General features: G+C 46.3%; 1 protein-coding gene across 2 annotated transcripts in view; it reads left to right on the top strand.

Annotated features, from left to right (window-relative positions):
• Positions 1–297: 297 nt before the first annotated feature.
• The window catches only part of ALPK3 (alpha kinase 3), a 37,367-nt gene continuing 14,052 nt past the window's right edge, over positions 298–23,612 (top strand). Inside the window, exons 1-5 of one of the 2 annotated variants that reach the window (XM_039339497.1) lie at positions 298–610; positions 7,224–7,262; positions 12,564–12,685; positions 18,984–19,101; positions 21,818–23,240. In XM_039339497.1, coding sequence (XP_039195431.1) covers positions 450–610; positions 7,224–7,262; positions 12,564–12,685; positions 18,984–19,101; positions 21,818–23,240 — 1,863 coding nt within the window. In that variant the 5' untranslated portion in view covers positions 298–449. The remainder of the gene's footprint in view (positions 611–7,223; positions 7,263–12,563; positions 12,686–18,983; positions 19,102–21,817; positions 23,241–23,612) is intronic. The other variant, XM_039339498.1, reaches the window with a different exon arrangement.

Below are 23,612 nucleotides of genomic sequence, written 5' to 3'. Positions count from 1 at the left end.
TTTTCTTGCCACGGAACAAGCGCACGGAAAAAGGAAAAGTCAGAGCGGCCCCCTCCCCCAGCCCCACCAAAGACCCCTTTAGGCCACCGCTCGCTACCTTCCTGCGGCGCAGAGAGACCCCCCACCCCACCCCACCCCACCCCCCATGGTCTCCCTTGCCTCGCGAGGGGCCCGTCGGTAGCTCAGCCGGCCGGCTGGCCGAGCCCCCAGCCCCCTCCGCTCCGCCTGAGTGACGGCCCCAAGTGGGCCCACTATAAATAGCCGGGTGGCGGCCAGCCCGGGCTGATTGACGGTTGCGGCGCTGGGGCTGCGCGGAGCCGCCCGCGGCTCAGTCAGCCCCCCGGACTGGGAGCCGCCGGGGACCCCCCCCCCCGCCGCCTGTGCCCGCGCGCGCCTGCCCGGACGAAGCTCCGCCGTTTCCCCTGTTTTGCTCAGCCGGGCTGGTGGCGATGGGCTCCCGGCGGAGGCCCCTGGGCCGCTCCCACTCGGGCAACGGGTCTGCCTTGGGGTATTGCCCCGGGCCCGGGAGCGACGGCGAGGACAACGGGCCCCTGGTGGAGTACCGGCCGGATAGGCGCAGCTACCTGCTTGGCGTGCGCCCCGAGAACAGGTAGGGAGCCGCGGAGGGGGGAAGGGGGCCCCGGTGGGGACGAGCAAGGGGCCCGCCGCTCGCTACCGCGGGGAATGCAGCTCCGTCCGTCCGTCCCCCCCCCCTTGAAAGCCAAAGGGCGCCGCGCCCCTTGCCAGGCGCTCGTGGGGGTCTTTCTCAGCAGGCGACGCGCCTCCCGGAGGGTCCCAACGTGGCCCGCGGTTGGGAAGCCGCTGGCCCGGCCAACAGAGCAGGTGGAAGGCGCCCAGACGGAGCCAGGGCTCCTTTCTGCCAGTGGAAGAGCCTGCGGGATTCGCGGCCACAAGAGTCCCGGGTTGGTGTCGTTGCTCTAGCGAGCAGCAGGACCAAGCCGATCCGAGCGGGCGGGAGAGCTCTGGGCGAAAGGCCACTGGCCGGAATGGAGCCCCACCTTGCAGGGGCAGGTTACCCCTGAGTCCCCGGCGTTGGGAGGGGTGGAATCCTTAAAAAAAGAGAGAGAAGAAGGGGGGCTATTTCTGTGGCTGCTTGTAGGATTTCCCCAGAAACACGACACTGGGCCGGTTCCTGTGTCCCAAGACTCCCCTTCCTTCCCGCGCCCCCAGCAAGATTTTTGCCCAACTTTTAAAGAAATAGGGAAGGGGCTGGAGGATCCCGAAGTTGAAAGAGGAGCGTTTCCTGAAGGAAACCGAAGCGTGTCCCAAGCAAGCCAGAAGGAGACAATCAATCTGAATTTGCAAGGGGAGGGGGAGGAGGGCGAGGCAAAGAAACAGATGCTGGTGGGTCTTAAGTCACCAAGTTGGATGGTGGTGTGTGTGGGGGGGAGAGAAAGGTGAAGGACGGAGGAGAAATACTGCTGAATGAAGCAGTGAACTTCACTGTCCTATTTTTTTCCAGCCTCTTAGAACTCCAGATAGGTAACATAGCTAAACATGTCCATTCATTCTGAGGTCTTAAGGGTCTTCTGAACACCGTGAAAGAGTTTCTGGAATTAGCTGCTCCCCCCAGAAACTGCCCCTTTGTCTTCTTTTCTCATGTGACAATCATTTGGAAAGGAATTCGCAGTGCACAGCTTGGACCTGGCTCTTTGTACAGTTTTTGAAGGCTGATGTTTCTATCCCAGCTGAGCCCGGAAACAATAAGTGACCCTGAACGCCGGTGGGATTTACTCTGAGAAGACCAAAACAGCTCTTCCCTTTAAAGTTGCCTTCCTGAAGTGGTTTGCTAGGAAATGAATCCCATTGAACTTGGTGGGATAAACTTAGGAATCCGTTTGGCTAGAAGTGGGCAAAGTTCTTGATCAGTTTTTGCAGATTAGCAAATCTTTGCCAAGGACCCTTTTGGTGCTGTGGTTTAAAGGCACCAGGCTAGAAACTGGGAGCTGGGAATTCTAGTCCTGCCTTAGACATGAAACCAACTGGGTGACTTATCCTCTTTCCCATATATTGACCTAGGTGCCTTCAGGAAAACCCACACATTTTTACAGGATAGGAAAACACGGGGCCGTTTAGGCGCTTGCATGCCAAAGTAGATCGTATGATCTTCGTACAAAGAATGTCTTTGGTGCAGTGGTTATAGTCACCAGGCTAGAAACTGGGAGCTGGGAATTCTAGTCCTGCCTTAGACATGAAACCAGCTGGGTGACTTATCCCACAAGTTCTAATCCTTCCAAAGAACGAAGCCAGTCGCTCTCAGCCCTAAAAAAAAAGGCAAGGGCATCCCAGCTTTAAAATGTGGGCCAAAAAACCCTGCATGAATTTGTCTGTGTGGATACACACATAAACACACACACCAGCTTTGGTGTCATGTCAGGAGTCTGCAGTTGATAAATGGTATCAAAAAGTGATTTTAATTTAGGCATGGATTAGCATTGTATTTGCTTGCTTCAGAATTGAATTTCCTTTTTTTTTTAAGATGATGTACTTTCTGCTCAGTTACTTTTGGGCAAATATTCTTGGATAGATGGAAGCTATAAGGCTTATTTGAATTAAGAACGGGATCTGGCTCATCCCTTAGACATGCGTTGATCCGTTTGTGGGACTACTTTGAGCTTGGAAGGGACATTTCACATTAAAGCAGTCTTTAACATATAATGCTTCATTCCGATGCTCTGGTGGATCATGATATTGTAGTAAGTAGGAAATAAATCTAGTAAGTAAGGTTTGAAAATCTGGATTTAGTTCCTATGAGCCTCATTAATGACCTTGGACCAGTTTTTATATCTCATCTTAGGCTACCTTAAAAGTCTTTTGAGAGGATAAAGCAAGGATCAGACAGAAATCCGGGCGTATGCTTTCCCGAATTAAGGGGAGGAAAATCAAGATAAAAGTATAAAAGTTACACAACTGCTTGATATATTAATCCCATTACAGCATAACTTACCTAGCTGGAGCCTTGCTGAGTATCTGAAACTCCTTAGAGATGCAGTGTCCACACACAAACACACAGTCACCATGGGGGAAAACACAGCAAAAGCTTCTTATATTTCCAAATAGGAAAGCATCCACCATTTTTTCTACCATCTGTAAAAAGATTATAATGAGTGGGAAAGTGCAGGGAACTCTATCATGAGTCAGTTCACTGTGAAAATGGATTAGGAATGTATTGGCTGCAAAGCAGATGGTGTTTTTGGGTTTTGGTTTTTTTTTTTTTTTTGCTGCATTAACAGAAGGAGAGAACTAAGCAAAAATATTTACAGACGAATCTCTTCTAAATGGTTTTTGAAGGCTGCATAATTTTCATGAATTTTACACAGTCCAGGATACCTGGTCCTTGCTCTTAGTCCTCTTCCTACTTCTCCTTCTACTTCCCTCTGTTTTTCCTTTTTGTTTTTCTCTTTCTCTTTCTCCTCCTTTTTTCTTTTCTTTTCTTTTCTTTCTCTCTTTCTCTCTCTCTCTCTTTCTTCTTCTTCTTCTTCTTCTTCTTCTTCTTCTTCTTCTTCTTCTTCTTCTTCTTCTTCCTCTTCCTCTTCCTCTTCTTCCTCCTGCTGCTGCTGCTGCTGCTGCTGCTGCTGACTATTGTTATTATGATGTTGTATCTTTCAAACCAGACAGAAACTGACCCAGACTTTTGTGATAAACTTCATATGTTTGTGAATTCTATAATTCCAGCCCATTCTGTCTCTTCCCCATTCACCCCAGCCTCCCGCTTGCACCCTCAAATCCCAGATTTCTAAAAAACATTTTAAAGCGTATGACAAGATGACATCGCCTCTGTCTCCCCTGGACTGACGCCAGATCGACGGCTGTCGACTCTCTCTATCCAGGTGGACACGTGGCTTGCTCTTTTAGGAAGATAAGAAATGCCCAAGGAGGTCACACGGAACATAGATTGGAGACCGTTGTCATTCCCCACCTGCAAAAATACGGGACAATCTTCTCCCTCTTCCTAAACGTGGAGCTGTTGTGTGTTAGTGTCACTTGATCTCAACCATAATTTCCACCCCTAGTGATGGCCCTGAGATCCAGTGAGGGTTTTTTTTTGGTTTTGGAGAAGGACTTTGGGATCCATTAGAAGACAAGGATTAAGAGCAGGGCATTTCTCGCGATGAAAGGGTCACAGTCTGGCTTTCAAATAGGCCAGTTGGAGGAGAGAAGTTGGATAGCTGGCTAAGGCTATTTATATGCCTGCTTTCCGGAATGCTGCACTCTGATGGGGCCTCCACCAGATAGTGTTCAACTCGCTCTCTGGTTTCTCGAGAGGGTATGTTGACACCTAGGAACTGATTAAGGCAAACGGTCGTGTCAAGGCCCATGCGGAATTGCTCCTCGTGTGTCTGTACTCCACTCTGTACTTCAGGAATTATGGAGAGAATGGCTGTCACTGCTTAAAGGCCCTTCTCTAAGTGAACCGATCTCTGGATGTACAGGGTGGAGGGGAAAAAGAACGGCTCTCCACTGCAAAGGTCTTCAGCTGCAAAGTTCCAGAATAGGAATAGGAATAGGATAATAGAATAGAATAGAATAGAATAGAATAGAATAGAATAGAATAGAATAGAATAGAATAGAATAGAAAATATGGAATGGAATGGGATAGGATAGAGATATAGAATAGAATAGAAAATAGAATAGAATAGGAAATAGAATAGAACAGAGAATAGAATAGAAAATAGAATAGAGAATAGAATAGAATAGGAAATAGAATAAAATAGAGAACAGAATAGAATAGAGAATAGAGAATAGAATAGAGAATAGAATAGAGAATAGAATAGAAAATAGAATAGAATAGAATAGAGAATAGAATAGAAAATAGAATAGAAAATAGAATAGAAAATAGAATAGAATAGAATAAGTGAAGAACAGAATAGAGAATAGAATAGAAAATAGAATAGAGAATAGAATAGAGAACAGAACAGAATAGAAAATAGAATAGAGAATAGAATAGAATAGAATAGAATAGAATAGAATAGAATAGAATAGAGAATAGAATAGAGAATAGAATAGAATAGGAAATAGAATAAAATAGAGAACAGAATAGAATAGAGAATAGAGAATAGAATAGAAAATAGAATAGAAAATAGAATAGAATAGAATAAGTGAAGAACAGAATAGAGAATAGCATAGAAAATAGAAAATAGAGTAGAAAATAGAATAAGTGAAGAATAGAATAGAACGGAACAGAACAGAATAGAATAGAGATAATCCTTGACTTACAAAGTTGAGTGACCATTCAACATTACAACGGCACTCAAAAATGTGACTAAGGACCGTTCTTCACAGTTACGACCTTTGCAGCATCCCCAGGATCACGTGATCAAAGTTCAGATGCTTGGTTCATATTTATGACCATTGCAGCATCCCCGGGATCACGCGATCCCCTTTTTGTGACCTTCTGACCAGCCAAGCCAGGGGAGGGGAAGCCAGATTCACTTCACAACCGGGTTTCTAACTTATCAACTGCAGCGATTCGCTTAACAACTGCGGCAAGAAAGCTCGTAAAATGGGGGCGAAGCTCGCTTAAATATCTCACTTAACAACCGAAATGTTGGGCTCAGTTGTGGTTGCACGTTGAGGACTACCTAGGCAGACTACAGTATCCTGGAGTTGGGAGGGACCTTGGAGGTCTTCTAGTCCAACCCCCTGCTTAAGCAGAAGACCCTATCCCAAATAATTGTCCAATCTCTTCTTGGAAAACCTGCAGCTCTCACAATCTCCAGAGGCAGGTCATTCCACTGATGAATTATTCTCCCTTTCAGGAAATTTCTCCTTCGTTCCAGGTTGGCTCTCTCTCTCTCACCTGTTATTTGTCCTGCTCTCAGGTGCTTTGGAGAATAGGTTGACCCCCTCAGACACTGGAAGACTGCTGTCACCTCACCCTTGGTCCTTCTCTTGCAGAAGGAGTCAATGCTTCATTGCGATTTTTCATAGTCTCAGCCAGAGCTTTTAGAGTTCAAGGAAGCTGGAGGCCTTACAAGTGTTTCAACTAATCCTCTTGCAAGTGACTGTTTTGCTCCCACTCCCGCTAACCACTTAGTGGGCTTTGTGGGCGGTTGGGAGGGAGGGAAACACGTGGCCTTGTGATATCTGCCTGATGCTTATTATCTCCACAAAGTTCTTCATTCAGAGCTTCAGTTACCATGTACAGCCGTCTTGGCTTCTCCTCCCTGTTCATCAAAAGCGGCTGAATTATCCATACATATACCGTGATATTTATCAGATGTTAACATACATTCTTTTAACATTCATATATAACAGTGTTTCTCAACCTTGACAATTTTAAGGCATGCGGACCTCAACTCTCAGAATTCCACAGCCAGCAATGCTGGCTGTGGAATTCTGGGAGTTGAAATCCACAGCCTTAAAACTTAAGGCATGCGGACCTCAACTCCCAGAATTCCCAAAACTTAAGGCATGTGGACCTCAACTCCCAGAATTCCACAGCCAGCATTGCTGGCTGTGGAATTCTGGGAGTTGAAATCCACAGCCTTAAAACTGTCAAGGTTGAGAAACACTGATATATAAGATATTTTTAATAAAATGAAATAAATACATACACATGACTTTTGTGTTGCTCGCCCATTTCCCCTTTCACCGTATCCACACTCTTTCTTCTCTATCTTCTTTCTCCCTTTCTTCTCTTTCTTCCCTACTTCCCTCTTCTTCCTCTCCTCTTCTCTTTCCTTCACCACTCTCCTCCCCTTTCTCCCCACTTCTCCTCTTTTCCTCCAACCTTCCTACTTCCTTCTCCCCTCCTTCACTCTTTTCTCTCTCCTCTCCTTTCTTCCCTCCCATCCCTCTTCAGATACAATTCAGGGGTAATGTCCGAGCAACTCCCCTCTCCAAATTTCCCTACCAGTATTATATACAATAAGATTAATTTTCTCTTACATTAATACTTCTATTTATCTAACCTTCTCGGTATATACTTCTATAAATATTTATACAACCTCCAGTTATTCAATACTGTGTCGCCTGGGTCTCCCTCCTTATCTGCTCCTTCTATCTAAATCACGGTATATGTATGGGGGAGAGTTTGGAAAAATAAAAAAAAATTTTTTTAAAAAACGGCTGAATTATATTAATATCCTTCCCCTCTGCCAGAGGACTGGTTTCATTGTATGCTAATTGCTATGAGTTCATCTCTTTGTCTCTGCTTTTCTCTCTCAAACCTAATTATTCTCTTTGCTCTTTCTGCTTAGCTTGCTACCCAGGCGGGTGTCCCCCACCGGCTACGGAAGGTAAATCCCCTCATACGTCTTGCCCAGCTGCAACCCGGTGGCATCAAAACTTTGGCGTGGCTCGCGGTTTGTCCAGGGGTACTAACAGCTCTGCCCACTTTGCCAGGGAGCTTGCACCCCTCCGCCTGCTTCTATTGAGTGGTGCCTTCCTGGCTGAGAGTTGATTAAAGCCGCGTTGGGCTTGCTCAAGGACCATGCACCCAACCATTTTCATAGATATGGAGCTCAGTTTTCAAAGAGGTCCTTGCTCAAATCTGGCAACGGATTACAAGCTGGTTTGGGCTGGAAGAAGGGGATTACTCAAGTTCTCCTCGGCTGAGTGGAGATTTGAATCAGGGCCTCCGGTGCCTTAGTCCAACATCTTAAAAGTAATGCTGACTAGAACATCGGTAGCTTAGACGTGAACTGTCAGGTCCCTGGTGCTGTCTGAGCATGGTTGTTTTCTTGCAGACGTTTTATTACCCAACTAGGCAACATCCTCAGGGCTAAGTCTGCTTTCTGTTTGTATCATAGTGCTTCCACGAGAGGGGCGGTTGATGGCTCAAAAGTGACAATCCAAAGAGACAAAAATAAACAACAAGACCCAAACAATTCCTTGTCAGTGATCAAGAGTCAAATAAGCAGAGACTAGTGCCAAGATTCACACTAGACCAACTATCAAGCAAAAAACAATAATCCAGTCGAGGAGCTACCAACTTAGACAAGCCGTCAAACAGTAAACAACCGTCCAATCAAGGAACGATCAAGAACTCTCCCACCAACACTGACAGGGCAAACTACTTATATGTAGACAGAGAGCAAAGCTCACCCCTTTCCAGCAAGGATGCTGTTACCTAGTTGGGTAACGAAACATCTGCAAGGAAACAACCCATATCTCTCAACAATTAGACTACATAGCCAAAGAGCTTAATTTCATGGAGCAAAGAAGCATTTCTCTTTTGCAGGACCTTCCAGTCAACAATCTTTCTCCTTTAGCTGGCTTTCCACCTTCAACAGTGCTAAGGAAGGAGGAAATGGTAAAGGGAGACGTCATGGATTTATCACCCAGATCCACGCTTGTCCTTTACAACCACCTAGGACGGGATTATTGGCAAGGGGGCAGAAGCTAGCAGTTGCTGGACTTCCTTGCCAACTTATTCTCCCTCATCTCACTCCTTGTTATGAGATAAACAGGACATTGCAAAATCTGAGGGGCTGACTTCATGGAGACAGTCAAGGTGGAACTAGGGTACTATGGCAAGGCTTTTCAACCAGTGGTAGGGGTACCACCTGTGGTAAATTGGCACCTGGCAGGTGGTACGCGACCATCCTAGAAAAGTGGTAGTGGGGGAAGGGAATGAGCTGAACCGGTGGCAGCATCGCACAAGCCTGAGTGAGAGATGGCTGGAGCTACTGGGCTGTCAGGGCTCAGTGGAAGCGCCAGGATCAGCACCAGGCTCCAGCTGGAGCTCAGCCTGATCCTGGTGCTTCTGCTGAGCCCAGAAGAAGCTCAGCCTGATCCTGGTGCTTCTGCTGAGCCCAGAAGAAGCACCGATCAGCTGGAATGTTGCAGCATCTCCAGGGTCTTGTGATTTACACTCAGATGCTTGGCAACCGATTCATATTTATGACAGAATCAGTGTCCCAGGGTCATGTGAAGTGACCAAAACCTGCTGCAACCACCCAGCAGACGGGGGGAATAAAACCAAACACCCCCACACCCCACCCCTGCTGCCAATCCTCAACAGAAATGCTCACAACAATGAAAACCTCGGATAGGAGGAAGAGCGCAGCTGGGTGGGCAGGCAGGTGCCTTGCTCGGCTGTGGCTTGGGGGGCACTTTTTTCAGTGCCATTGTAACTTCGAACAGTCACTAAGCAAACTGTTGTAAGTTGAGGACTACCTGTATTTCCTCACTTTTTTCCTTTTTTTTTTTTTTCTTGGTCATCAAGTTTTTGACACCTTCCTAGGCGACTGGTGGCATTCAGATGTTCCCATATCCTAAAAGTGGCACAACGGGTGAAAAGGTTGAAAAGCCCTGGACTATGGAACAGTGTTGAATTTATAGAGGGGCGGACATAAACCTTGAAAACTTCCCTAAATGAGATCTGGCTGATGGTCTGTTGTTCATCCAAACTGGGCATCAGCTCTTAAAGGTCCTGGGCAGGGTTTTTTTCTGTGATCTGTTGCCCCATCCTTCAAAGTGGAGATGCCAAGATTTGAGCCCAGGATCTGTGGCAGGCAAGGCATGTGTGCTCCAGGTGGGTGATGGAGTTTTGTCTAAAGGGACTAAAGATAGGCGATGTAGCCCTGAAAGTGTGTTATCACGAAAATTCAAAATATATTTTCATTCTCTTTAGCCAGGGAGGTTTTGCTGCAATCTGTTACCCCAAGTGATCTTTGATAGCCTACCATCCATCTCACAACTTGATTTGTCACTGTTTGCGCACGTCATCTCACTGTGTGTGTAGTGTGTGGACTTGCACAAAACCATAGAGGTTTTTGCACTGTGAATGTAGACGTAGTCCGACGTTGTTGCTTATCATCCAGCTTTTCCATCTGAGATGAATTTGCACCGTTCTTCCCGTGCACGATCCTCTTTACATTAGCACAAGCAAAGCCTGGGATTCCGCAATCTGCCCTTCACCCCCTCCTCCCTTTATCCCCCCTCCCCACAAACTGAGTGGGTGTGCACACAAGCGCATGAAAGCAACTGGACAATGAACTCTGTGTTATGCAAAAACAAAACCTTGGGCTGCAATTCCCAGAGAACACGTTACAACTGTGGAGGAAAAATACGGATTAAAACCAGGGGAAAAGAGAGGACAACGGCAGCGTAACATGGGAAGCGCCATAAATGTTGCATCGCACCTCCTTTTTCCAAGGCTGTGTTATTCATATCTTCCACTTTGTGCGTATTGCATTGTGTGGAAACCTGACACAGGATGAAGAATTTGGATTCCTGAGGATTTCAGTGTGTCTCTTTCCTCCTGGAAACACATGTTTAGTTCTCTAGTTTATGGTTGGGACTAGAGAAATATTTAAGATTCCTGTCTCCTAGCTTCCAATTACTGGGGCCCATGCAGTTTGCCAAGCGCAGTTTTAAAAAGGTTTTGATGACAAAACCCAGCTCTTGTGGCCCAAAAGAGTTTTGGTATTTTTTTTTTTTTTAAGATAACAGCTTGAGTGTCCTTTCTATGATTTTGCCACCTTCTATATTGCATATATCAATTGGACGGTACCTTCTAAGCAAGGCCATTTCAGCTACAGCAGTGGTTCCCAACCTTTTTAATGCCACGACCCCCAACCGGTCGTATGTCGAGGACTACTCAATCAGTCGTAAGTCGAGGACTACTCAACTGGTGCAGCACCGTTTGCAGAATGGGACTTTTGGCGGGCTCAGCAGGGCAGAGGCAGCCTGGACAATTCCTGTTGGCTTTGGAAAGCCAGTAGAATTAGACTCTATTCAAGAGAGTCTCTTCTATTGGCTTTCAAAAGCCAATAGAATAAAAGGGAGGAGCACAGCTAAGGAAAAGGGGGGGAAAAATGGCGGACTGCGTTGTTTGGCGACCCCCGTGAAATGGTCGTTCGACTGCAAATGGGGTCCCGACCCACAAGTTGAGAACCACTGAGCTACAGGGATACAGAAGAAAGCATTGCCAGCATCCTATTTATTAAGGCACTCTTGAGTTTGACACGAAAAGGAAACCGGGAAGGATGCTTTGAGTACCGTTGCTTCATTTTGATGTCAAGACTTTCACACTAAGTCAGAGCTGAGGACTCTTAAGCACACTGGGTAGTGCCTGTGACATTCTCCACCTCCAGATTTTGCCTCGCTCCGGAGTTTTCATTTCAGGATGAGGCTGAGCTAATTTGGGGATAATTATATCTCCACTGCTTTACAGCACAGCAACCCCCAAGATGTGCTATTATTCAGTCTTGTCAATTGCAGTGAAATCCAGTGTGCCTTATGTGAGTGGCATTGCCCACTTGTACATGTGGATAAAACATGACCAGATAGGCAGCTTGGATCTCCACCTATATCCGCCATCAACACCAGGTGTTTGAGATCTTGCTTTGGAGCAGGCTCTTTTCAAAACAGATATTGATTGGTGTTTTAGGTTGACTTCTAGTCTGGGAGAGGAAAACCTCCTCCCTGTTGGGCCAAGGTCTATAGAGTTATTTATTTACAGAATACAGAATAACAGGTTTGGAAGGGACCTTGAAGGTAGTCCAACCCCCTGCTCAAGCAGGAGACACTATACCATTTCAGACAAATGGCTGTCCAGTCTCTTCTTAAAAACTTCCAGTGATGGAGCACCTACAACTTCTGGGGGTAAGCCATTCCACTGATTAATTGTTCTCACTGTCAGGAGATTTCTCCTTAGTTCTAGGTTTTATCTCTCTGTAACAAGCTTCCATCCATTGCTCCTTGTCCTGCCCTCTGGTGCTTTGGAGAATAAGTCAATCCCTCATCTCTGTGTTACAGCCTCTCGTGTCCTGGAAGACAGTTATTCTGTTCCCCCTAATCCTTCTCTTCATTAGACTAGACCAGGGCTAGGCAACCTGGGCTCCTTTATGACTCGTGGACTTCAGTTCCCAGAATCCCTGAGCCAGCCATGTCACTAGACATATCCAAGTCCACAACGTTTCATCAGCTTTGCCCCATTAAAACCAATTAGACTTTCCCCCCAAGTAAACCTGCATAAAATAGGATTCCATGCATCGTTTCAAGTAAATATTCCAATGGAGTTTTAAGGTCCTCGTCCTCTGTGTGAACATTTCTCCCTGTCCATTTTGTAGGACCTTCCACATGGGAAGTTTCGTTTTGTCTAATATTTTGGTACAAAGCCAGCCATGTGTTCTTTCTTTCTTTCTTTCTTTCTTTCTTTCTTTCTTTCTTTCTTTCTTTCTTTCTTTCTTTCTTTCTTTCTGTTTGATTCTCTGACCAAACTAACTGCATCAATTTTAAAGACAAGAGACTTTAAGTGATGCTGGCCCTAAGTTGCCTCTTTCCAGTGTGTACCATGTTACAGCTGCTGGGCCCATTGGCAACATCAGTCCGCTGTAATGACCAGGATGAGTTTAGGTGTTGCAATATTATGGAGTTGTTCAGCTGTCCACATCTGGAATGATCTCGGAATTGCTTCATGGCTTTGCCTCTTAAGTTCTCCAGAAGGTTTCTAAGCAAGAGGGAAAGGCATTTTCCAGCAGCTAGAAATTTGTGTATGGTCAAGGAAAGCATCTGGAGAGAAGATGACCCTTCATGTTTTTCTTAACCGGCTGGCTCAAGTTCTAATTGGGATCCTTTGATTCTTTTAGGAGCGTCTTCTGTGCGATCATTGCTCAGCTGACTGAGGAGACCCAGCCGGTCTTTGAAACAACGCTTAAATCATATGCCGTATCGAAGGACGCCGATGCCAAATTCACATGCATTGTGATAGGTGAGTTCACACAAAGTCAGCGTTTGCAGGGATGTTATCAAGAGCAAGTGTTGAATTCTTCATTTGGGCTACCACAGGGCTGATACTTGAATTATGAGCCGAGGTGGCGCAGCAGTTAGAGTGCAGTCCTGCAGGCCACTTTAGCTGACTGTGTTCAGCAGGTCAGCGGTTCAAATCTCACCAGCTCAAGGTTGACTCAGCCTTCCATCCTTCCGGGGTAGGTAAAATGAGGACCCAGATGGTTGGGGGCAATGCAATATATATAATAATATATATAATAATTAATATATTAATTAATATAATAATTAATATATTAATATATATATAATATATGTAATATATATAATAATATATATATATATATTGTGGGTCGGGGTCCCATTTGGGGTCAAACGACCATTTCACGGGGGTCGCCAAACAACGCAGTCCGCCATTTTTTCCCCCTTTTCCTTAGCTGTGCTACTCCCTTTTATTCTATTGGCTTTCAAAAGCCAATAGGAATTGTCCAGGCTGTCTCTGCCCTGCTGAGCCCGCCAAAAGTCCCATTCTGCAAACGGTGCTGCACCAGTTGAGTAGTCCTCGACTTACGACCGGTTGAGTAGTCCTCGACTTACGACCGGTTGGGGGTCGCGGCATTAAAAAGGTTGAGAACCACTGGTTTAGAGAGTGCTTGCACTTAAAGCGGTATATAAGTCTCATAAATAAATAAATTATATCTACTTACCTTTTCCAACATGCTGCCTCTGAGCCCAGATTTTTGTGGCTTTCAGAAGCTCTCCGATGATACGATGGCTGATTCAATGTTTTGATTCAATTTTACCATGAAATGTCTCTGGTCAGCTGCAACTTGCTTACTTCATGTCCTCAGCACCGCTCTCTCCTTGCCCTTTTACCGGTCCCAGAATTCTTCTGAGGACTGTCTTCACCCTTGTTGCTTTGATCAGTGGCTGATATTTTAAGCTCTCCGCTCTGCCCATCGTCATGTAAAAATAACACCTTCTGGATTCATGTTTGACCTCTCCCTCTTCTTCCAACAATTTATAGTCTCGGTACCCTGTTCATAAAAAAGGATTTCCTTCCATTTGGATGGGGGGGGGAGTTCTCCCTTTAAAAATTCAGAATAACAGAGTTGGAAAGGACCTTGGAGGTCTTCTAGACCAACCCCCTTGCTCAGGCAGGAAATTCTTACTACCATTTAGTAACTACTGATGTCTTTCAGTGAAACAATGACAGAAGATGGGCAAGGGCAGTGATATATTTATGGTGGTTAGAATTACGATAGTTTGACCCTTTGCTCACTCAAAAGCCGGTTCTGATGGTAGAGTTAACTGGGTCACAGAAGGACCTAGGAGATGCATTCACACAACATGTTAAATTTAATTCAATTTAAGCTTGACTGTTTTGTGGATATGGCTTAGCTGGTTGCATAAAGTCAAGGGCACCTGTTAAATTTATCACTCAAGGTAGTAAGCAAACACAAATGAATTAATAAAGTAACCAGTATAACTGCATTGTGCAAACCCAGCAAATTGCACAAAAAAATGCAATTTATTTACTCGACATTCTACATTGGACAGAAGTCAAAGGCTCCTGGCGGTTCACAGCAATAAAAAGCTTAAAATGAGTAAAAAGCACCATACAAGGTCAAACTAAATGGTTGGATGGATGTGGGTGTTCCTAAATCTCCCCCCTCTACCTCCTTTTTGATCTGGTGGGAGTGATCTCAGAAACAAAGTCAGGGCAGTCCTGAAAGGTCACATGGTCACTTGGAAGGGAAGATTGACTTCTCTCCTTAGACCAGTGTTTCTCAACCTTGGCTACTTGAAGAGTGTAGACTTCAATTCCCAGAATTCCCCAGCCAGAACTGACCAAGGTTGAGAAACACTGGTTGACGGAAAGCTGTGTATTGTTTGAGGAGATCTCCGTAGATCTGGGATGGATTTCAACCGTACATAAGCTGCTTGCTAATGCCCCCTACTCTTAACGGCACCTGTGCTAATGGTAATGGGCTTAAGGGATGTAACTGGAGCTCCTGATGGGAAAGAGACTAACCAAGTTCTTGGATCGTTTCTCTCGATAACGAATCTGGAGCAGAGTGAGAGCAAGTCAGATCCTATTTCATTCTCTTGGACCACGTCACTCCCCTGATCTTTGGCCAGCAGAATTGCTGAAGGGGCATGGACGACAAACCAGCTGGCACTTCCCTTCCCTCCAGTTTCAGGACCATGTTCTGTAGCCTCCTTACCATAGTGGGCCAGCCACTGATTTCTAAGGGCTGAGATGGTTGGTGCAGAAAGTGTTGTGTCACAAGGACTCAAGCTCCTGCGTCTGGAAGAGCCGGTCAATTTAATTCTGCCCCCATTCTTTGCCTTAGGGGATGAGGGCAAAAGTCAGGGGGGAGCTTGGTGTCTTGCATTTAAGACATTCTAGGTTTGATCTGCCCTGAGTGAAGAATTATTGATAGGACACTCTCCACCTCCACTTCCACTTCCATCTCCATCTCCACCTCCATCTTCATATCCATTTCTATCTCTACCTTCAGCTCCATCTCCATCTTCACCTCCATTTCTATCTCCACCTTCACCTTCACTTCCAGCTCCAGCTCCAGCTCTACTTCCATCTTCATCTCCACCTCCATCTCCATTTCTATCTCCACCTTCACCTCCATCCCCATCTCCATCTCCACCTCCACCTCCATTTCTATCTCCACCTTCATCTCCATCTCCACCTCCACCTTCACCTTCACCTCCATCTCCATCTCCACCCCCACCTCTATCTCCATTTCTATCTCCACCTTCACCTCCATCTCCATCTCCATCTCCACCTCCACCTCCATTTCTATCTCCATCTTCACCTCCATCTCCATCTCCACCTCCATTTCTATCTCCACCTTCATCTCCATCTCCACCTCCACCTCCATTTCTATCTCCACCTCCATCTCCATCTCCACCTCCACCTCCATCTCCATCTCCACCTCCATCTCTACCTCCACCTCCATTCTATCTCCACCTTCAGCTTCACCTCCATCTCCACCTCTACCTCCATTCTATCTCCACCTTCACCTTCAGCTCCAAGAGGTCTTCAAGCCCCAAATATTGTTTCCCAATCACCACTTCACTCCCCTCGATGTCTCCTTTCTCTCCATCCTTTTTGCTGGATCACTACCATCATCTAAGAAGGTCCCATAGGAGCAGACTGGACATTTTATAGGGAATATTAAGATGGTCTCTTTTTTTTTTTTGGCTCAGGAGGACTGAGAATTCTCACAAACATCTCCATGCCTCTCGGGGCCAGCCCCCTCTCCCTCCCAGCCTTTAAAGAGCTCTTATATGGCCCTCAGAGACCTCCAAAAGTGTTCACCAAATTGAGATTTTTTTTCATAAGATAGGAGCATAAAATGATTCCGTGATGGGAAAGTAAGTGCATTAATTGCATTTAATTTTAATGATGTGTCTATGTACATGAGGTCAGTGGTATCTCATGATTTGGCCCCACCCCCTGCTTTGTGCCACACCTCTCTCCTTGCAAAAGTCCTGGTTGTAGGCTCATGCTTTTCAGAGGTTGACATCTCTGAAGGTGGAGGTGGAACCTTTTAATTTGCTTGGAGAGGACAGTTCTTGAGATAGAACATCCCTCCCTTGAGCTTGGCCCTCTACGCCTAAAGCACAGGATCCCTTTTGGCTCAGAAGCAAGTAGTCATGCAGATTGTATGAAATCATTGTCCTGAAAAGGCATCTGTTGACCAAAGGCGCCCAGAGGACACAAGAGGGCTGTGATGCAACCCTTGTTGCTTTGGCCCAATGGAAACTTTGGGTTCAGTTTACAGGCTGTGACGTGTGGCTCTCCATGAAGAGACTGGCCCTCCACCAAGCGTCTGTTTTTAAACCTCAGGCTTAAATCCACCAAAGCGGTCTCACTTCCTAGAATGGTGGGGATGTTCTCATCTCCTGTCTATGTTGAGGGTAACAAGGAGAGATCACCTGATTCCGCTGCGCTACAAGTTCTGTTTGGAAAAAAGTGGGTTTTTTTCCCCAACGGATGCAAAATTAGCAACTTGTCTTCCTGATTTGAGTTCAGGAGACTACCTTTCATAGGTTATTGTAGCATCAAGCAGTGCCTTTTTGTGGCTGTGTTCACATAAAAGGCTTAATTGTGGGGTTGACTGAACATGCACCAAGAATAAACTAATCCCAAGTGCATTACACAGATTCCCTACGTTGGCAGTCATTTTGCCCAAAATTCAAAACGTAAGTGTTCAAACTTTCCCTTCAACTCCTTATCCACTTTATTAACAGTTGCCCTAACTGTCGATACTGATTAATTAATTAATTGCAATTTTGTGATTTTTGCTCTTTCTAAAAGTTAATTTTCTATTTTATTGAAATAAGGTTTGCATAAACCACTTTGATCTTTAGTTTTAACGAAAAGAGATGTAGAAGTATTGGAAGTAAATAAAAATATCAAGAAGGTCATTTTAGTGAAATCCTGGTTTGGGAGATTTCCTTCCTTCCTTCCTTCCTTCCTTCCTTCCTTCCTTCCTTCCTTCCTTCCTTCCTTCCTTCCTTCCTTCCTTCCTTCCTTCCTTCCTTCCTTCCTTTTGTTCTCTCGATCATGCTCACCATTTCTACATTTCACTTAATCACTCAAGTGATTAAGTTGTACTCTGGACACTAGAGTACAAGTCAGTATTCTTCTCTAAGGCTAAGTCCAGGTACTTCCAGATGGAATATATTTCTCTCTATTCTTGAGTTTGCCTCTGTCCTCTTCTGGTTTAAATTGAAAGCAGTGAATTCAACAAAGATATGGATGTTTGGCATCCACCCAGGGGATTTCTCCATATGGTTTCAGAGCAGCCTATCTTATGTATAAAGGACAGCATGACAGCTCAGTGCAGTGTTGGGACTCCAATACGTGAACAACTGGTTCTCTGTGTGGATGCCGCTTCCGGAAATCCAATCTGGGCCTGGGCAACCAAAAATTAGTTACCGGTTCTGCCGAAGTGGTGCGAACCGGCTGAATCCCACCACTGGCTCAGTGGTTAAGAATTAGGTTTGTTGGTTGCAAAGCTGGCAGCCAAAGTTCAAGACCTGAGCACCCCACAACGGGGTGAGCACCTGTCCTCATCCCAGCTCCTGCCAAACTAACAGTTCGAAAGCATACAAATGCAAGTAGATAAATAGGTACCACTTCGGTGGAAAGGTGACAGTGCTCCCTTATGTCATGCTGGCCACATGGCTGCAGAAATGTCTTTGGACAGCAGTGGTTCAATGGCTTGAAACACAGATGAACACTGCTCCCTATAACCAGTGACGACTAGCAAAGTAAAATCCACAGGGACTCTTTTTGTAAGGTTTTCCATTTAACCTCACAATTGCCCCAGCGTTACTCAGGAATTTAAAAGAGCCAAAGAAACTCCCGAGCCGAGGTTTCAGCAAGCAAACCACTTTTATTTTGATCAAAACAGAGTTGGGTGACCCCATCTCTCTTCGTGGCTGGTAGAGAGATAAAGGCAACAACCAGAAAAGATGTCTTCCACCTTTTATACCTTTTCAGAACAAAGAGATCAGGTCTTGGTACTAGGCATAAGATGGCACAAAAAAACAATTCCTAGATGATGACTCATACACAGCAACCCAGGCTCCATCCGTAACTCCTTTCCTCCTCCCCTTACTGTGCTCTTTTCATATAAGCAATCACCTATACCTAAAGCATGAAGCCCTTACTTTCCCAATATATATATAAAGCATCAAGCAATTAACTACAAAATAATGATTACAAAATAACAAAACAACGATTACATGATCACACTATAAGTATCAATATAAAATGGTTACTATACATAAAATAAATGCTAAAATCATAAGCACAATAAAATCCCTTCATTTTCCTTTCCTTTCTTTCTTTTTTTTAAATCTTTGTGTCTATCTAATGTGTTGAAACTGCAACTCCCAGAATTCCTAGCTAGCAATTCTGGGAATAGGCAATCTCAGTATGTATGGAAGCCTATATATAGGAGGCATCACACTGGAGAAAGTTACTCAACAGTTTCTTGCTAATATTCTCAGCATGTTTAGATTCGCACCTCCCTTTTGGTAGCTGGACTGGAAGTATCGGTTTTCCATATGCTTTGTTTTTCCCCAGCCCAAACTGGCCTTCCTGTTGTGTCCAACAGAGAACAGGGCAACTTGTTTAAGCTGGTATAGCAGGCAAAAGACTGTTGCTTCCATGTTTGTTTTGGGATGAGGTCTGTTTCTCAGGCACAAATGCTGATTCTGCTCATGTGTAATGTCCCAATCAGGGTACCCACCTCCAGAAGTGACGTGGTACAAAGATAATGAAGAAATGGATCGATACTGCGGATTGCCGAAATATGAAATTTCACGACACGGGAACCGACACACTCTGCAGTTATACAAGTAAGGAAGGAGGGGAGCGCCTATCTCAGTGGTGGTGGAACCTATGGCCTGTGTGCCAGAGGTGGCACTCAGAACCCTCTCTGTGGGCACACACACTGCTACTGCCAGCAGCTTGCGCAGATCCATTAGGCCACTGCCGTCACCCGGAGCGGCAGCCCCACCCAGTACAAAGGAGGCAAAGTAGCCAGCTAGCAAGTTTGAGTAGAGATGGTAGAGCATGCCCATGCCCACAAGCCAAAGGCCACCCTGAGCAGGAAAAGCCAGATCCCCATCAATGCCATGCCCTGCCAGTCCCAGCTAGGATTGCGTGCCTTCCCCCATCTATGCTGGGCTTCCTGCCTACCACCCCACCCATCAGAGACCTCCTGGATTTCCCCCAACCCTGCTCGGCTCCCACAGGCATCCCCCCATGAGCAACATCGAGGTGGCCATGCCCACCTCAGCCACGCCCACCCAGTCTGCTGTAACAACTGCAGCTATGCCCACCCAGTGGACCATGCCCATCCAGTGGACCACGCCCACCCAGTGGGCCAAGCCTCCATGCCCCCCCTGAGGGCACCACAACGCTGATGCAGTCCTGGCACTTGGCAATAAATAAGTGGGTTTTGGGTTGTGGTTTGGGCACTCAGTCTCTAAAAGGTTCGCCATCACTGGCCTATCTCTTGGTTGACACCTATTCAGCAGCTGTCTCAGGTGAGAGGAGAGGAAAAGCCCATGTATTGTTCCGTTAAGCTCAGAATGGCATCGTGCGTAGACCATCTGTCCAGACGTCTACCGTTTCCTAAGCACAAGGTCAAACGCCCTGCTACAAACAAGCAGACGATTTCAGTTATTCTAAGAAAGGCGGCCTTGCAATCCGTGGGGATTTAGCAGCCTAATTTCTTGTCTCCTGGCCAGGTTGGATGGGTGCCCTGGAAAGCCAAAATCATCTTTGTCCTCTTTGCGTACAAAGCAGGGGAGGACATTTCACTGATATTTTTGTAAGGAATATGGGTGAGAAAGAAGAGACCTTGCTTCGGGTGGCAGTGAAGACAGTTCTGGCAACAGAGTGATTGATAAGTCAAACAATGTGACCACGCTGCTGGATTTGGCCCAAAGGTCCATATCTCCAAGAGGTCCCACGAGCAGGTTTGAGAACAATCAGATTTCTCTCCCCAGTTCCCAGGAAATTGATACAGCCTCTCTAAGTTTGACGTGGCATTCCTGGCTAGTTGACATTGATAGATTCAATTGTTCTTTCAGACCATCAACATCGGTCTTCTCCTACCTGTACACCTTCCAAATAAGTGATATTTACAGGGAAATTATCTATTTAGATCAGTGGTTCTCAACCTTTTAAATGCCGTGACCCCCAACCAGTCGTAAATCGAAGACTACTCAACTGGTGCAGCACCGTTTGCAGACTGGGACTTTTGGCGGGCTCAGCAGGGCAGAGACAGCCTGGGCAATTCCTATTGGCTTTTGGAAGCCAATAGAATTAGACTCTATTCAAGAGAGTCTATTCTATTGGCAATAGAATAAAAGGGAGTAGCACAGCTAAGGAAAAGGGGGGAAAATGGCGGACTGCGTTTTTTGGCGACCCCCGTGAAATGGTCATTCGACCCCAAATGGGGTTCCGACCCACAGGTTGAGAACCATTGATTTAGATTGATTTAGATTGCCCAGTGCCTATAAGAGACGACCAGACATAACTGGGAGGTAAATGAGTCATTAGCTTAGAGTCATTATGTTCCCACAAATGTACTAAGTCCAATCCCGCCTTGAATTCCGTTGACCTGGTGCCAATTCAGGTTGAACTTAAGCTTCAGAGATGAATATTCTGAACTACAACTGAACGTATGGTCCTGATTCTTTGCACCGGACATCATCACATCTACCCAAGACAAAATGAGCTTGGAGGGAAGTTGCCAGCAGTTGTTGGGGTTTGGTGTGCCAACAGTAGCTGATAGGAGCCAGTGTAGCTGGGGAAGTTCCCAACCTCTGTTGAATGATTTTTACAGTCACTGCTCACACATTGCAAATAGTGCCGACAGGAAAGTTTAGGTCAGGAGAAGATGGAGAACATGGCTTGAACATCTGATTAGATAACCAGGAAATTTGACGGCTTCAGCTAGGACTGAGGAGGAGAAGAAGACTGTTTAATACAAAAGTCTTCCTCAGAAAATGATTAATGTTAAGTCTTGTGACTGTACTTTGGTGGGTGATCCCTTAGAAAGCACACTAACCTATCATGAGATCTTATACGATCCAGCTTTTACCATTGTAATTGGAGAAAATATGAGAATGGTTGAGCTACGCGCAGTTGTCCTCCATGTTCTGGACTTCATTCAGTTCTACTATGGTACTCAGTTGACAGTAGTAGTCCAGTATATGTTAAGATTACCTACTTTGTGGAACCCAGTGTAGTAATTCAGGACCCTGGACAAGCTACTGTTGTTCCACCTGAGGCCACCCACTTGAAATTCAAGAGATAACACAACTTCCCGTGTGACAACTTTTCACAAGCTGGCGCTCTAGAGATATGTGGAGCTTTGCTGTTCCCTTTCAAATTCTAGACTCCTTCCGTTATGGCCATTCTAATTGGGAGGTTCTGGGAACTGAACCCCAATATTGCTGGAGAGCATCAAGAAAAAGAAGTCCTGTTCGTTACGCACAGCAAATTCAACTCTGTCTCTGTCCAGAGTTCCCTCAGGGTGATGTTTCTGTTTGCTCACAGGTGTCAAGAGGAAGATGCAGCTATTTACCAGGCTTCAGCAAGAAACAACAAGGGCATTGTGTCCTGTTCTGGGGTTCTGGAGGTTGGAACCATGACGGAGTACAAAATTCATCAAGGGTGGTTTGCCAAGCTGAAGAGGAACGCCGAAGCCAAGCTGTATGAGATTGAGCAGAGCAGGAAGCGAGGGAAGGAGAACGTGGAGCTGGAACAGCTGAGACGAGTGAGCCCAGACAGGCTCCAGAGGAAGCGACGGTTGACGGGGGATGTGGGGATGCGCTCGGGCACCTCCCTCTGGGACCAGGAGGAAGTGACCAAGATGCGGGTTCCAGATGGGAAGGCCTCTTTTGGTGAAGATGAGAATGCCAAGAACAGAGAGGCCTCTCTGACTGCCCCCACCCTGTTCCCCAATGACTTCATAGCAGGACATCTGGAAACCAAAGTGGCCACCACCAACGGGGACTCTTCTCTTGACAGCGGGGAGGAAAATGGAGAAAGGAACGACAACGGCTTTCTTCAATATATCTGCAAGACAGTGGGAATCGTGACCAAGGAATTTTCCTCAAAGAAGAAAAAGAAAGAGGAAGATAAGACAGCTCCATCCAATGCAAGCCAGAATGTTTCCCAACTAGAGGATGGCACGCAACCAAGAAGAAATATCTCCCTGCAGAAGGATGCTGTGCCTGCTGTGTCCTCCCAGAAAGTCGCATCTCCTACAGTCAACGGAAGGCCAGGGGAAAACAAACCCCAAGAAAAGCCCAAGTTCCAGCTTCGTTCCTGCCCTCCCAAACCAGAGATGCATTTTTCGTTGAAAGAGATGTATTACGACGCTGAAGCCAAGCCTAAAGAAGGTGAGAAGAAGGTGCCAGAAAGTAAGGTAAGAGCTATGGAGAAGGCACTTCCCAACAGAGACCTTTCCGGTGCGGAGGACACTCTTCCGGCAACTGTTCAACTTTTGAAAAGGGCCAAGCCAGAAGAAGAAAGAAAGGCAACCCAAGCCAGGCAGAAGTCTAAGGGTGTGGAGATAAAGCATGGCAGAACGGCAGCCCCCGGGACAGGCAGGGAATTGAACCCCCAGCAATTCCAGCGTCCCAGCCGGACAGTGGAGCCCACTACAGAGGTCCAGATGGGACATAAGGTGGAATGTCCAAGCAGCAGGGCCCCGGAAAGTGATGTTCTGCAGCCAGGCCAAGCTGGTCCAAAACGAGTTGGAAGGCCACCTCTCTTTGCAGAGAAGGGGGACGCGGAAGTCCTTCTCATCCGTGAAACAGACTTGCTGGATTCTGCTCTTCCTGAAGCCGAGCCGGACTTGCAGCTACCAGAGGCTGGACCTGCGGATTTGCCCCTGCCTTTGCAGGGAGCGAGGCAAGCCTTTCTGCCAGTAGCCTTGGAAAAGGAACCGTTGCCTGACCCAGGGCCTTCTGAGGTACTGTAAGTTCTATTTTTCTTCTCGGGTGAGGCTGACCTCATGCAAAATGTTTCCTAACCAGCTCTACAGCAACTGCCCAAGTTCTGCCAGCTATTTATAGCAGGGACATGCAGGAGCTGGCAGGCCAGGAAAGGGTGAGGGTGGTCTTCTGGGGGGGCCAAGGACTGATCCCTAGCTTTGAAACACCAGAACACCAGAACTTTGGTAGGTGGCAACCAGATAGAAACAGCCATAAAGAGAGGGTCAAGCCCAGCTTTGGTTTGCATGTGGGCCAGTATGGAATCAGTATTCAAAGATGTACTCTTGACTCCAGGGTTCCTTCTCCACCAGCCTGTTCACCGTGCCTGCCAGCCCGGCCCCAGCTGTCTC

This window comes from Crotalus tigris, unplaced genomic scaffold, assembly GCF_016545835.1.
Source record: "Crotalus tigris isolate CLP2741 ecotype Arizona unplaced genomic scaffold, ASM1654583v1 scf7180000017735.2152567, whole genome shotgun sequence".
Classification (NCBI taxonomy): Eukaryota; Metazoa; Chordata; class Lepidosauria; order Squamata; family Viperidae; genus Crotalus; species Crotalus tigris.
This window is presented reverse-complemented; position numbering and strand designations above follow the sequence as displayed.